The sequence below is a fragment of the Hemitrygon akajei genome, chromosome 9, assembly GCF_048418815.1.
Source record: "Hemitrygon akajei chromosome 9, sHemAka1.3, whole genome shotgun sequence".
NCBI classification, from domain to species: domain Eukaryota; kingdom Metazoa; phylum Chordata; class Chondrichthyes; order Myliobatiformes; family Dasyatidae; genus Hemitrygon; species Hemitrygon akajei.
The window spans coordinates 20,936,759-20,953,161 of NC_133132.1; the positions used below are offsets into that span (position 1 = coordinate 20,936,759).

General features: G+C 49.8%; 1 protein-coding gene across 1 annotated transcript in view; it reads right to left on the reverse strand.

The window, feature by feature from the left end:
• Positions 1 to 16,403, reverse strand: part of gucd1 (guanylyl cyclase domain containing 1) — a 25,231-nt gene continuing 8,828 nt past the window's right edge. The window contains exons 2-6 of the mRNA XM_073055584.1: positions 10,600 to 10,684; positions 7,441 to 7,606; positions 4,823 to 4,914; positions 1,884 to 2,125; positions 1 to 1,155 (exon numbers count right to left, since the gene is read on the reverse strand). Coding sequence (XP_072911685.1) covers positions 1,064 to 1,155; positions 1,884 to 2,125; positions 4,823 to 4,914; positions 7,441 to 7,606; positions 10,600 to 10,684 — 677 coding nt within the window. The 3' untranslated portion in view covers positions 1 to 1,063. The remainder of the gene's footprint in view (positions 1,156 to 1,883; positions 2,126 to 4,822; positions 4,915 to 7,440; positions 7,607 to 10,599; positions 10,685 to 16,403) is intronic.

Consider the following 16,403-nt stretch of genomic DNA (forward strand, 5'->3'; position numbering starts at 1 on the left):
TCATTAGCAAATCACCTTTTAATTCAACCCATAACAGCAAAACTAATGTACTACAAACAGAAAAGCATCACAGACAGAGAGAACTGTTTTCAGATAAATGGCATCGACAGCGTTAGAACCAAATCTGAAAGAAATTCACAGGCGTACCCATCATGCTAGTCGCGATGTGTTCAATGCCACTTTTTGGCATCACTCAAGTCCCATTAACGGTTAGACAATGGGCCCGCCAAACTGAAACAAGGTGGGAATCAAGACAGAGTCAACAATGGTGGGGAGACAGGTACATGTCTTCTGTAAAAGGACAGACACATCGTCTAAACAGATCTGACACATCCTCATGACACCTTCAGGAAAGGCGAGGGACCCATGGCACCGTGTGCCAGGACAAGATGAGATTGTTTCCCCTTCCCTCACTCGTGGCTGGGGCTGGAGAATGTGAGGGGCAGCCAGCATCATTAAGGGCCTGCTACTCCGATGCCCCATCGCGCAGGCATCCCTGGTGGCTGGGCTTGTGAGTCAGCCATGCCACCGACTGAAGACACCAGCCCAACCGAAGGTCCCACAGGAAGTACAACAGCAGGAGGCAGAGTCAGCAACAGGTTCTGAGTCGGACCACATCAACTCCGTATCGACAATCCCTGTCTTCCTTACAAAATTCCAACAGCAGCATTCTGAACGTGCAAAACCAAAGTGTTTACTGGTGAATCTCAACTGATTTCCTTCTCAGAATAGTAGATTGTGGGACAAGGGAATGAGTTTGAGTGTCTTTTTAAACCAGTTTAGCTCAGTGTTGTGTAAGCAGCAGGGCCGAGGATCATGGGGGAGGGGACGAGCAGCGGGAGCCGATGCATTACTGTTTCCCTAGAGGTTCTTTGGCACACTTCAAACAGAAGGGAAGGAACTCCCACAGGCGGTCGCACAAAGATCTTTTCCAGTTCGTGGGAAAGAGGGGTGAGTTTGTGGGTACCATGCAGCTCTGGGAATCGGGCACTCACACAGCCCTGTTCGTACATCATGAGTATGTCCTCAGAGTGGAGAGAGGGTCCTGCGGGCAGTGCTGCTGTCAGCTGTCCTTGTAAACAAACAGGATGTCTTCGTCTGTTCCGTAGCTCATACGCGCCTCGTTGAAGTTACTCGTGGATGTGCAGCAGACTCCTATGAAACACAAGTTTGAAGTTAGATAGTGCCCATGTTTAGCTCGTTCCAATCATGGTGGGGAAGGGGGGAGGTCACAGTGGCAGCAGAAACCTTGGATCTTTGCCAGGTCAGAAAGTGCTGAGCCTGACTCGGGCAAGGACCCGCAGACAGGTCTGAACTGTCAATGCTCACCAGCAGCATCCACTAACAATTAAACGCGGCCTTGTTATCCACTTGTTATATTTAACGTCCAACACGTACATCCTGACTATCGACAGGATGATAAGATGGACCTCCTGTCCTCACAGTCTACCTTGTACTTTATTGTCTCCCTGCACACAGAGCCACGAGCCTTGCACCTTTCTCCAAGGTGTAAAGTGCAAAGCAGATGCATCAGATCTGTTTAGAGTAACTCTGTAACGGTTGTACTTTATTCTGCATCATTATTGCTTTTATCTGCACTATCTCAATGCAGAGGGGAATGATTTGAACTGTGTGAACAGGATGCAAGACCGTGTGACAGTAGCAACAGATACTGACTGATCTGGGAGTTCCATGTGCCTCCAGAATGAACAATTCCGAGATGCCTATTCCCGTTCAACACTTCCACAGCACAGGAAGTAAAACTCCAACCATTTCTACATCTTACTCTCTGCAATCTGCGTGTGTGACCTGCTTATAAATGGTTCCCACACATCACTAAGCTCCCTCAGGACAGTCACAGAGAGAGTCTGGGCTCCACTTACTGTCAGCGTAGGCTGGGTTGTTGTAGAAGATACAGCCCGAGTTCCTGTTGTAACCGCACACCACGATGAAATGTCCCTGATAGTCCGGCTTCCGGCAGAAGCACTTCTGCCCGATGGGAAGGAGGCAGCAGAACTTGAGCGGGGCTGAGCAGAGGTCGCAGACGAGCAGCACGGCATTGACCAGGACCACCAGCACGTGACCCTGGGCCAGGTGCTCCTCCATCTCCTGAATGGTGACAGACCTGCCGTGGAGCGGAGGGAAATCAGATCAGTACCACAAGACCCAGAATCGCAAGTCCAGGCCAGACGGTGAGCGGCACAGACAGAACACCCTGCATCCCACCGAGGGGCACTGATCACCTCTCCCCAGAGTCTGGCCGGCCGACAGCAAGGGTCTCTGCTTCAGACAGAGACTCCCCATACTCTGGCATCTTCCGTGATCCTGAGGACTACACCCCTTCAATTGGTGTCCAGTTCAACTCTGGAGTGAATAGGCTGACCCCAGAGCATCTCTGGATGTCAAAGTAAGTAGTATCCCAGTTACTGCCATCTCCCTGGACCCTGAAAAGGCCTTTGACAGGGCTGAGTGAAGATTTTTAACCACAGCCTTGTCATTCTTTGGGTTTGGCTCTATCTTTAAATCATAGATTAGAATTTTGTATAAAAACCCTAAGGCTGCAGTTATTATAAACGTTATCATATCCCAATTTTTCAACATCTCAAGGGGTGCACGCCAAGGCTGCCCCCTCTCCCCACTGTTATTTACGATTTTTTTGGAACCGTTGGCAATCACGATTAGAGCAGATCCAAATATTAGAGGGGTGAAGGGAGGCGGAAAGGAGCATAAGTTGATGCTATTTGCTGACGATATTTTATTACTGATTAGTGACCCTCCTAATTCCTTACCCCCACTAATGAAAACAATTCAATTATATTCTGACATGTCTGGTTATAAAATCAACTGTAGTAAATCTGAAGCTATGCCAATATCAAAACTGTGTTATTCAAATTCAGTATCTCAGTTTAATTTCAGATGGGTGCCAGTTGGAATGAAGTATCTGGGGGTCAAACTCAGTCAGAATTTGGATGAAATAATTACTTTAAATTATGATCCATTATTGAGTAGGATAAGAAATAATCTGGATAAGTGGGGAGCACTGAGACTGTCACTCTGGGGTAAAGTCAATGTAGTTAAAATGGTCATAGCACCTCAATTTAACTACCTTTCTATGATGCTTCCTTTAAATATTTCAGATTTGATCTACAAGCAGTACAACAAACTTATCAGTGATTTTCTATGGGATAAGAATAAGCCCAGAATTAAAATGAGTAAGGTGTGTATGTCCAGTGACATGGGTGGGCTCAGTCTACCAGACGTCAGGGCATATAAATTATCCTTTGAAATGACCAAGTTAGCTAAACATCGGGACAGGGCTGATGTTGATTTAGATTGGGAACGGAGCTTGGCTACACCACATTCTCCCCTTAACATTCTCTCACAACATGTGGAAAACAAGACTAATCTAAATCCTATGCTATTTCACTCAAGGGGTGTGTGGATTACAATTCATAAAGCTTGTAGAATGTCACATTTAAATCAGTTATACTCCTCGCTCTGGAATAACCCTGCGATATGCATTGGGAAAAGAATGGTGTACTCAAAAGAATCGAAGATTAAAGGTGTAAATACAGTAGGTGATCTCTATGAGAATGGGATTTTTATGTCATGTGGATTTGCAGAGGAAATATAACTTTGTAGATAAAAGGAATTTCTGGAAGTATTTACAAATAAGACATTGCGTTAGTAGTATATTCAAGAATGGTGGCCCACAAAGTAATTCTTTAACTGAATACTTTACACTACCTCAGGAAGTTCATAAAGCATCAGTGTTTTATAAAATGTTCAAGCACTCTGTGGGTGAACCGTGTAACAATCTCAAAGCAGTATGGCAGAAGGATCTTGGAAGCAATATTGAAGATAATGAGTGGTCAAATATTTTATCAAATGTGGGTAGACATATTAGGGAAGTGAGAGGGGAATTTATTCAGTATAAGATAGTACACAGATATTATTGGACACCAACTAGACTCTACAAAATTGATTGTTGATAATCAATTGTTGATAATAATTTATGCTGGAAATGTAAAAATGAGGTGGGCACATATTTTCACATGATTTGGGAGTGTTCCATGGTTCATCCATTTTGGTGTAAAGTTCTTGATTTGTTGGGGAATTGGTCGGGTCCTACACTGCCCTTGTGCCCACGGCTTTGTCTCCTGGGTGATAGGAGAATGATACCTAATGTAAACAATGACAAATTTACTATTTTAAAGGTGGGTCTCATCACAGCTGCAGGAATTATATTGCAAAACTGGAAAAAACCCAGATGGTCCCACTGTGAGGGAATGGACTGAGGAAATGGTTAAGATTTCATCATATGAACACGTGTTGGGAAGAATTAACAGTGAGGGAAAAGTGCAAGATGTGTGGGATCAATTTTGGTTGTATGTTAATTTAAACTTAAATTAGAACTTGTTTCCGTTTCTAAGTCTTATTTGTTTTCCTGTCATGGGAGGGCTGTGTAAATATGCTATTCTGTATCTGCTCTATGACAAGCTGTGCTGCTTTGTAAATAAGAATAAATAATAATAATAATCTGAATTTAAAAAAATAAGTCGAATCAGAGAGAGGCAGATTCTGGTTAGTTCCCATTTTACAGGAACCTCCTTTGAACTTCCCTAAGGCCACAGCAGTGGAGTTAATTTCAGACGGGAGAAGTCTGGAGAGCCATACGGGTGACAGGGGCCATTAGTGTGTGTGTGCTCAGACAAACTGTGAGATTCTGGAGGTGTGGAATGAGCAGTAACATCTGAGCCCCACCACGGGACGTGTAAACAAACCGGCCTGGATTCAAGCTGTCAACCCATGCACCTCCTACCTTTTCTCCACTTGAACACAATTCGCCACAGCGCCAGCAAACAGCTGATTTACCCGGTCCTCCTCGGTATCGAAATGCTTCCGATAGAAAGACTGGGAAAAGAAAGGGCAAGGCTCAGCACGATAAAGACAAGGGCGAGGCACTTAAACAAAACTGCAGGTGCCAGAAATCAAAAATGAGAACTAAAAATGCTGTAAACACACAACAGGTCAGAGAAAGAAAGGTCACGTTTCACGTGGAAGAGATTTCACAGCGTTTTGTGTTTTTGTATTGTGAATGCTTGCTCACTGGCTGGGTAACCTGCAGAGAGAAACAATCACTGATCGGACAAGGCACACCAAACGGCAACGAATCCCCTGCCCAACCCCAGAAATGGAACAGGAAAACGTTCCTCGATCAGACACTAGTGTAAATAACCAGGTGCTGGGAGATCAGAGGGCAGACTCCCTGGAAGATGTACAAAGTAGAAGGGCAAACTGCAGCCTGGGGGTGAACAGGAACACAGATTGACAGGAGCACAGCTCCTGTGTACTGGGAAGTTCACAGGCACCATTCAGAAACCAGTAACCATTCACAGTATGAAACAGAGTTAAAACTGAACCTCGCAAATAGTAGGCTCTTTCAGAAGATCGAGACACATGGAGTCACCGTGACTTGGTCATTTGGACTCTGAATGAGTTTGCCCAGAGCAGATAGACGGTAGTGGTCGACGGGATTTATTCTGTCTGGAGGCCTGTAACCGGTAGCGTTACTGGGGATCCACAACGGGACTTCGGCTGTTTGCGATACAATACATGTGTAAATGGCTTGGTTGAAAACGTGAGTGGATTTGTAAATTTGCAGATAATCCAAAGATTGGTGCTGGTGTGGATAGTGTCGAAGACTGCCAAAGGATATAGACCAGTTACAGATACGGGCAGAGAAATGGCAGATGAGGTTTATTCCGGCCAAGCATTTTGGGAGGTCAAATGGAAAGGGACAGTACACGGTTAAAGACAGTGCTGATGTCCCCTGAAAATGGCTACACAAGTTGGTAGGGTGGTAAAGAAGGTGCACGGCCTCTATCAGTCAATAAATCAGTTCAAGAATTGGAAAACTAAGTTACAGCTTTATTTAACTGGTTGGACTGCATCTGCAGTCTGGTCTTCAACTCCGCTCACACGTTACAGGAAGGACTGGCGGCCGAGGAGAGGCTGCAGAAGAGGTTTATTGGGACGATGCCTGGAATTGCTATCAGCAGGAGTCACAGAGTTTTCTTCATGAGCAGCACAGGCTGAATGAAATTTATAAGCAAGTATCAAGTAGACAGCTGTAATGATTTTCCAGGACAAAAATGTCTAATACTAGAGGGCATTTTAAGGTGAGAGGGAATAAGTGGGAAAGTAGTTTTTACAGAGGGGTGCGTGCCTGCAACGTGCTGCCAGGGACGCGGAGGTCAAATACAAAAGAGGCTCCAGGACAGGCACGTGAATATGGAGACTGGAGCAATATGTGTTTTGTTAGGTATTTAGTTACTGGTTCGATTAGCTTGTGGACCAAAGGACTTGCTCCGGTGCTGTACTGTTCCACGTTCTCTGTCTCACATGGGAGGCTGATCCCACAGGTCAGATCACATGGGATCCATGTGAGGTGGCCACGAGACACGACTCGGTATGGTGTAGCAGTCAGACCGGGGATCGGGCCCGTCTCCGCTGTGGTGTGTCACCTCCGGTAACAGGACCGATGAGAACGCAGGTGGCAAGGCAAGTGAGCTTGCCGATGACACTGGTGGATCTGAATCCGCTGTGAGAGTGGGTGAAGGATCTCCATTGGGCAAATGTGAATTGTTGCATTTTGGCGAGAGAAAAGAGGGAAGAACTTGCACAGCCCTGGAGAAGGTTGTACCTGAATATATAGAGCCATACACACCAGGTACTGGAGGAGCTCAGCAGGTCAGGCAGCACCTATGGATGGAACAAACAAAGATACAGCAGCGTAGGGGGCAGCACAGGTAGATAGAGCAGTGGAGAAGGCATTTGGCACACTGGCCTTCATCAACCAGAGCAGTGAGTGCAAGAGTTGAGATGCGTAAGATATTGGTGAGAGTATATCGGAGCACTGTGCACAGTCCTGGTCACCCAGCCACAGAGAGAACGCCATTGATCTGGAAAGGGTGCAGGAAAGATTCATGAGTAGGGAACGGGTTGTATGAAGAGAATGGACAGGCTGAAGCGAAGAAGACTGTCAGGTGAACTTAGAGGAGGCAGATACAACAGAGGCAGTGAAGAGGCTCTTAGATGAATGTGTAGAAAATGTAGGGGATTGGGATGCGGTTCGTTTCAGTAGCTTGGCATTGTGCGCAGAAAGCCCTGCTCCATGCTCCATATTGTCGTGATTCGCATTTGGTTCAGCAACTCAGCATTTCTGCCGAATCAAGTCCCCGTCAGTGACAGTCACGGTCAGCCAGGCAGAAACAGTGAGCTCAGACCCTTGGGTGGGTAGACGACCGCTGGAAACGGCAGAACTGGGCAACCAGGAGAGGACGGTGTCTACGGAAACACCACCCAGCGCGACCTCTGGCTGAAGAAGAACTGAAGGCACCGCAGGGAAAGGCAGCAATATCCGAAAGCGGGGCTCACCTGGTATCGATAGCCCTTGTCAACGCCCAGCGTCCGCGTGCAGAACTTGTGCGCGACCCCGAACTGCTGCATCAGGTAGGCCAGGTCGATGGTCCAGACGCTCTCCCCCAACTGCAGCCTCCAGCAGGCGGTCTGAAACTCCTCGTCACTCACCGGATGCAGGTACCTTCACAAAGGGCATCAGAGGCTGGGGTTTACCAGAGCGCGCAGAGTTACCAATCAGACACCCACCCTGCATGGCCACCAATAATGTGGCAAAAACCCCAGGCCATAGGAATGGATCTCCTTTCAGTGAGAGAAGGGGGGGGGGGGGGTCATGCTATAGGAAGTCACAAAACAGTCACCAGCCCTCCATAATGTAGGAATCACCTGCGAGCAAACAATCTCAGGGAGAAGGGAGAACAAATCTGCAAAACTAGACAAATGCAGGAACGCCACAGCAGTCACAGCCGGAGAGGTTAACTGCCCCGGCTGTTAGCTGAGGCACAGTTTGTGAGGAATCCCCCTGCTCTCTTAGATGAGGAAGTGGAAGGGTGAGTTAGGAATTTTGCAGATGACGCTATGGCTGCTGGAGTTGTGGATAGTGTAAAAGATGACAAGGGGACATTGGTAGGATGCAGAGCCCAGCTGAGAAGTGACATACAGAGTTCAATCTTCAGGTCGACTTCATTGATCCCGGCAAGTTGACAGGGCAGTTAAGAAGGGGTGTAGTGCGTTGGCCTTCACAGTCAGGAGATGCTGTAAGGTCACGTTACAGCTCTACAGAGCCCTGGTTAAATGATATTTGGACTCATCCCCTCGTGATAGGGAGGATGTGGAAGCAGAGCAGATTTACCAGGATCTCCGTGGAGTGAAGAGCATGTTCTAATGAGGACCGGTTTATCTAGTCTGTCATGCTAGGGCTTTTCACTGGAGCAAAGGTGGATGAGAGGTGACCTGATAGATGTGTACAAAATAGTAAGAGGCAGAGTCTGAGTGGACAGCCAGAGATAGTTTATCAGGGGAGAAGTTTTTTTTAGAGATTGAGCACGGAATGGGTCTTTCCAGCCCTTTGAGCCGCGCGGTCCAGAACCCCAGATTGAACCCTAACCCAATCACCTGATAACTTCCAATGGCCAATTAACCCACCCACTACGCCTTTAGACTGCGGGAGGAAACTGCAGCACCCAGTGGTCACAAGTTCTGCGGGGAGAACGTACAAACTCCTGACCCACAAGAGCGTCGAGCTAACCGCGGGGTCAGAGTGATTGGAGGGCAGAGGAAGAGAGTGGAGGGTAAATGGAACACCCCACCAGGGTGATGGAACAGGGGCTTCTAAAGCTCTTCAATGGGCACATTTCAACTCAATCTTTGTTTCTGACCTGCACATTTTATTTTATTGTATTATACTATTTATTTTTAATTTTATTTAAAGATTATTATTGGGCCCACACTGCCCAATGACAGCCAGCTGACTAATCAACCGAGCACCTCAGGATTGTGGGAGGAAAGCCCCACAGTCACTGGCAGCGATGGGTCGCTGGAGCATCAAGCTTACATCCACCTAAATATTTTAATATTCCATTAATTCAGTCCATTCCTCCTTCCAAAACGTATCTACATACACCTGTGATCCGAAAAATTCATCTGGTGCCCGATATATCCAGGTCATTAACAATTTTTAAAAGGCAGAATCACTGGAGTCCCCACACTATCACTCTAATAAAAACAGAGGAGGTCTCTGATACTCCGAGCCAAGTCACATCCACGGACGAGGAGCAGATTTAACATTCTGACAAAAGGATGTTTGATATTCCCAATACTTTGTTTTTATTTTAGATCTCCAGTACGTGAAACTTACTCTTAATTTACAAACTACCATTTACACACTGTTGTCAATTTTCTTTTCAGGAAGGAAGCTCCCCCCCCCCCCCCCCCCCACTTCTGAAATGCTTTATTTCCTGAAAGGCGGCAAATGTTTGCAAAGCAATTGGGACAAGTCAAGTATAGTCACTATATTCTGTGAATATAAAGAGTCAAAGAACACTACAGCAAAGAAATGAGCCCTTCGGCCCATCTCGTATGTACTGGATAATCTGTCCCACCGGAGGGCCATAGCCCTCCCTACCCCTACCACCCACACCCATCCAAACTTCTCAAAACATTGGGACCAGATTCACATCCACCACTTGCACTGGTAGCTCGTCCTCACTCTCATGACCCTCTGAGTGAAGAGGCTCCCCCTCACGCTCCCCTTAAACATTTCACCTTTCACCCCTAACCCATGACGTCAAGTTGTAGTCTCACACAACCTCAGTGGAAAAACCCTCTCTATACCCCTCATAATCTTGTATACCTCTATCAAATCTCCTTCAAGTTCTAGGGAATACAGCCCTAACCCTTCCCTATAACGCAGGTCCTCCTGTCCCAGCAACATCCTTGTAAACTTTCTCTGAACTCTTTCAACTTTGTTCACATTTTTCCTGTACTGTAGGGAAGTGACCAAAACTGCACACAATACTTCCAATTCTCCCAAAAATCCGATGTCTAATCCAGTTTACTACCTCATCTTGAACGCTGAGTGACTGAGCCTGCTTGACCAACCTCCCCTGCGGAACCTTGTCAAAGACTTTGTTTCCAAGGTCCTTTCTTGATTAAATGGAGGATTGGTGTCACCACAACCATTCTTCGGTTTCACCAGCTGTCTGCCTCGTACGACATTGCATGAATCTGATCCGGTAAACATCCCACCCTGCTCATTATAAACCTCTGCAATTATCCGATCCATCACTGCCTCCTCCAGCCAAGGTCTGTGAAGAACACAAGTTCCAAATTCTGAGAAACAGATTCTCGAGGAACTCAACAGAAATTAAACACGTGATTCTGTAGATGCTGTAAATCTTGAGCAATACCTGCAAAAGGCACTATAGTTGAGGGAAATAAAGAGTGGACATTTTGGGCCGAGACTTTATGAAGGGTCTTGGCCCGAGTAGTCGATTGCTTATCCCCCTTCCTAGATGCAGCCTCGTGCTCGGTCCCTCCGGTATACTGAATGCGTTCCTCAGAGTTTGAGGGGAAGGACATGGAAATGGGTGAAAAACACCGTGGGTTTGCAGTGTGTGGCTGGAGCCGGGGAGCAGGGAGGGTGGAATCGGAGAGATGATCCAGAGATCTACTTACTGCAGCACCATTCTGGAGCAGGCGAGTCCACAGTCCCAGTGAAAGGACTGCTGAATGACAGGCACGTTCAGCCGGACCAGATCACCTGCAGGGCAGAGGAGAAGGCAGAAAGAAGCTCAGGAAAGCCGCCATGTCCCTGCGGCACCGCCATTACGCAGGTTGTGACGCCGCCCCCCTGCGGCACCGCCATTACGCAGGTTGTGACGCCGCCCCCCTGCGGCACCGCCATTACGCAGGTTGTGACGCCGCCATGTCCCTGCGGCACCGCCATTACGCAGGTTGTGACGCCGCCCCCCTGCGGCACCGCCATTACGCAGGTTGTGACGCCGCCCCCCTGCGGCACCGCCATTACGCAGGTTGTGACGCCGCCATGTCCCTGCGGCACCGCCATTACGCAGGTTGTGACGCCGCCCCCCTGCGGCACCGCCATTACGCAGGTTGTGATGCCGCTCCCCTGCGGCACCGCCATTACGCAGGAAAGCCGCCATGTCCCTGCGGCACCGCCATTACGCAGGTTGTGACGCCGCTCCCCTGCGGCACCGCCATTACGCAGGTTGTGACGCCGCCCCCCTGCGGCACCGCCATTACGCAGGTTGTGACGCCGCCCCCCTGCGGCACCGCCATTACGCAGGTTGTGACGCCGCCCCCCTGCGGCACCGCCATTACGCAGGTTGTGACGCCGCCCCCCTGCGGCACCGCCATTACGCAGGTTGTGACGCCGCTCCCCTGCGGCACCGCCATTACGCAGGTTGTGACGCCGCCCCCCTGCGGCACCGCCATTACGCAGGTTGTGACGCCGCCCCCCTGCGGCACCGCCATTACGCAGGTTGTGACGCCGCTCCCCTGCGGCACCGCCATTACGCAGGAAAGCCGCCATGTCCCTGCGGCACCGCCATTACGCAGGTTGTGACGCCGCTCCCCTGCGGCACCGCCATTACGCAGGAAAGCCGCCATGTCCCTGCGGCACCGCCATTACGCAGGTTGTGACGCCGCTCCCCTGCGGCACCGCCATTACGCAGGTTGTGACGCCGCCCCCCTGCGGCACCGCCATTACGCAGGTTGTGACGCCGCTCCCCTGCGGCACCGCCATTACGCAGGTTGTGACGCCGCTCCCGTGCGGCACCGCCATTACGCAGGTTGTGACGCCGCCCCCCTGCGGCACCGCCATTACGCAGGTTGTGACGCCGCTCCCCTGCGGCACCGCCATTACGCAGGAAAGCCGCCATGTCCCTGCGGCACCGCCATTACGCAGGTTGTGACGCCGCCCCCCTGCGGCACCGCCATTACGCAGGTTGTGACGCCGCCCCCCTGCGGCACCGCCATTACGCAGGTTGTGACGCCGCCCCCCCTGCGGCACCGCCATTACGCAGGTTGTGACGCCGCCCCCCCTGCGGCACCGCCATTACGCAGGTTGTGACGCCGCCCCCCTGCGGCACCGCCATTACGCAGGTTGTGACGCCGCCCCCCTGCGGCACCGCCATTACGCAGGTTGTGACGCCGCCCCCCTGCGGCACCGCCATTACGCAGGTTGTGACGCCGCCCCCCTGCGGCACCGCCATTACGCAGGTTGTGACGCCGCCCCCCTGCGGCACCGCCATTACGCAGGTTGTGACGCCGCCCCCCTGCGGCACCGCCATTACGCAGGTTGTGACGCCGCCCCCCTGCGGCACCGCCATTACGCAGGTTGTGACGCCGCCCCCCTGCGGCACCGCCATTACGCAGGTTGTGACGCCGCCCCCCTGCGGCACCGCCATTACGCAGGTTGTGACGCCGCCCCCCTGCGGCACCGCCATTACGCAGGTTGTGACGCCGCCCCCCTGCGGCACCGCCATTACGCAGGTTGTGACGCCGCCCCCCTGCGGCACCGCCATTACGCAGGTTGTGACGCCGCCCCCCTGCGGCACCGCCATTACGCAGGTTGTGACGCCGCTCCCCTGCGGCACCGCCATTACGCAGGTTGTGACGCCGCCCCCCTGCGGCACCGCCATTACGCAGGTTGTGACGCCGCCCCCCTGCGGCACCGCCATTACGCAGGTTGTGACGCCGCCCCCCTGCGGCACCGCCATTACGCAGGTTGTGACGCCGCCCACCTGCGGCACCGCCATTACGCAGGTTGTGACGCCGCCCCCCTGCGGCACCGCCATTACGCAGGTTGTGACGCCGCCCCCCTGCGGCACCGCCATTACGCAGGTTGTGACGCCGCCCCCCTGCGGCACCGCCATTACGCAGGTTGTGACGCCGCTCCCCTGCGGCACCGCCATTACGCAGGTTGTGACGCCGCCCCCCTGCGGCACCGCCATTACGCAGGTTGTGACGCCGCCCCCCTGCGGCACCGCCATTACGCAGGTTGTGACGCCGCCCCCCTGCGGCACCGCCATTACGCAGGTTGTGACGCCGCTCCCCTGCGGCACCGCCATTACGCAGGTTGTGACGCCGCTCCCCTGCGGCACCGCCATTACGCAGGTTGTGACGCCGCTCCCCTGCGGCACCGCCATTACGCAGGTTGTGACGCTGCCCCCCTGTGGCACCGCCATTACGCAGGTTGTGACGCTGCTCCCCCCCACCCCAGAAACACAGGCGTTGTAGTGAAAGCAAAGAAAGGATCAGCAGAAGTTAATTATCAAGAGTGTGTGTTGCTTGGATTTCCAGCATCTGCAGATTCTCTCCTGTTTGTGACTGGATTACTACACTGCCAAGTCTCTTCCACGCATGCTTACCCCGAAGACGTTTAAACCTTCCCTTTGGGCAGCCAAATGGAGCAGTCGCAGGAAAGGTGTGCTCCGCCCTCCTTTCTATTTTCACACTCCTTCCCCCTTTTCTCATACCAAACTGTTGGACTTTGTGGCCCTTCCCCCTGCCTGTGACTTTACTCTCTCCACAATGACCTCAGAGAGTACTAAATCCGGGGAAAAAAACGTCTCAGCGGTTGGCCTGACAGTAGAGGCTTTCTCTGCGCTACTAGACCAGCACCGCGTGGCATTAGCGGCCAAATTTAAATCTTCTTTCAGCCTGCTGCAAACGAAACTCGATCAAATCCAATGCAAAGTGGAGGACCACGGCCATCGCCTACCCTCTCTCGAGCTCGCTACGGACGACCTGAGCCAGTGCTCAGTGAGCTGGGAAACATCTGCTCCAGCTTGTCTGAAAACAATACCAAGCTAATGACTACAGTCACTGACCTGGAGGGCCGGAGCAGACGGCAGAACCTACGCATCCTGGGCCTGCCTGAATCTATTGAGGGCGGGCGTCCTACTGAATTTTTTTCCAGTCTGCTTGGTGAGATCTTTGGGAAGGAGACGCTCCCATCCCCACCATTCACTAGCAGCCAAACCAGCCCCAGGACAGAGACCATGCCTGGTTATTCTTCGACTTCACCGCTACCAGATCAAAGATCTCCTGGTTAGGGAGGTCTGGCGGAGGGGGAAGTTAGAATACCGCGGCCAGCAGATTCGGGTTGTGGAGGACTACTCTCCCAAAGTTTTGAGCCTGCGAGCCAAGTACAGAGAAGTAATGATGGAGCGATACAACTGAGGACTCAGACCTTCCCTTCTATACCCTGCACGGGTCCGCATTACACTTCCCAGTGGTGACAAGAAGTGGCTACGCTCGGTAGATGAAGCACGGAAATACATCGATAACCTCCCCACTACACTGGATTCTTCATAAAATATTTATTCCCATACCCTCTGCCAGGTAACGTTTGCAGTGCTTGGACAGTGAGGTCTGGTCTGACTTGATCGTGTGAGGTACTGACCATGATAGGTGGAATAATACTCATTCAGTCTGCTTTCTCTCTCTCTCTCTCCCTCGTATTTCCTTTTACCTCCAATTCAGTGAACTCTACAAGTTTTCGCGGGAAGAGCACTGGGTAAAGTCTGTCTATGGTTTTTCAAATATCAGTTCATATTTCTGTTTTATGGTTCAATTTTTAAAGCCATGTCTAATGAACCTTGGGGGAATTGTTTCACCTCTCACTGAGCACATTGTCAGTTTGGGAGTGTTCAATGCTTACTGTTGCTTTTAAATAACAATAACAGGGTTGAAGACACTACATGTGACAGGAAGTTGTACTGTTGGATGATTATTGTTCTAAAGAGTTTGCTGCTATGCTCTCTAGCAGCCATCTTGTTGTGGGTTGGGGTGTGGGGGGAGGGTACTCCAATGCCGGTTTTGTTTTAAAAACCCTTAGAAGTCCTTGTTATACAGGATCTGCCCTGTTTCTCTTTGTATTACACTTTTGCTTAGAGCTGATACCCGAAAATGCGACACCGCTTATACCTGTCAACCTGCATCTCTTTTAAAGGAAACACGAGTGAATCTGCAGATGCTGGAAATAAATAAAAACACAAAATGCTGGCAGAACTCAGCAGGCCAGACAGCATCCACGGGAGGAGGTAGTGGTGACGTTTCGGCACTTTTCGTCGTGACGATGGGCGGGGTAGCACTTCCACTCCACTTTTCAGGCTAAAGCCAGGGGTGTCTCAATTCTCATTAACCAAATGTTCCCTTTGAGCTCCACAACACAATATCAGACACAAACGACCGTTTTGTCATTGTCTTGGGGAAATTATGTAACACACTGGTAGTGTTGGCTAACATATATGCTCCTAACTTGGATGATGTGGGCTTCTTTGAACTTTTTTTTCTGCGATGCCTGAGCTGAGTTCATACTCTCTCATACCAGGCGGAGACTTCAACTGTTGGTTAGATCCAGTGCTGGATCGATCGTCTCCTATTCCCAGAGTACTAAGCAAATCTGCCTCATTAATTCAGTCCTTCCTCTCCAACAACGGCATCTCATTTTTTAAAAATAAACTTTTTTAATTGAGTTTTCAAATAATTACAGAAATAAAAGAAAATATATGAAAAAAAATGTATATACCCTTCCCCCCTCCCCCCTAACACCCCTATAGAAAAAAGAAAGAAAAAAAGAAAGAGTGCCTGGATATCGGAAGATCCCCACATGCTCCATGGAGTTTGTAATAACTTTAGTATATATATTTCTTTCCCCAAATAACCAATTATTTCATCTTTGGAGCACCTATATATTTAATCCTGTCTTACGCTTCGTCCACCCAGATAAGATATCCTTTCTTCTCACACATCTATCTCACCCTTGACTACTTTCTAATTGATAATCAGCTGATTCCATCGGTCTATTCCTGTGTTTACCAGAGCTTAGTGATATCAGACCACGCCCCAGTTGTCCTGTCTATAACTCTTCTTGGCCTTCCTCAAATAAATAAGCACTGGCGTTTTAATTCAACCTTACTCTCAGATAATGACTTTGTAACATTTATGGAGGACCAGATAATCTTTTTCCTTAAAACCAATATGTCACCTGAAACCTCAAGCCTGGTAGTTTGGGACGCTTTGAAAGCATACCTCAGGGATCAAATAATTTCCCACACTGCGATAAAGAAAAGAAAGAACCATAAAGAACGACTCGATCTGGCCAATCAAGTTAAAGAAACAGACCAGCAATACGCTCAAATTAAAAATCCGGAGCTGTACAAAAAACGATCGGAACTCCGAAATAAATTTGACCTTATTTCCACTCACCCAATTGAATGCCAAATCTTGAAGTGTAAGAGCCGGTTCTATATCCATGGTGACAAATCTGGTAAATTTTTAGCCAACCAATTAAGGGGCTTCAAAGCCAAACAACACATCACAAAAATTCAAATGGGAAATGGAAGCATCACCTCGAATCACTCTGAAATCAACGACACATTCAGGAACTTTTACTCCCGACTTTATTCTTCTGAATCCCCAAATGATAACATTTTTGTCGAGAATTTTTT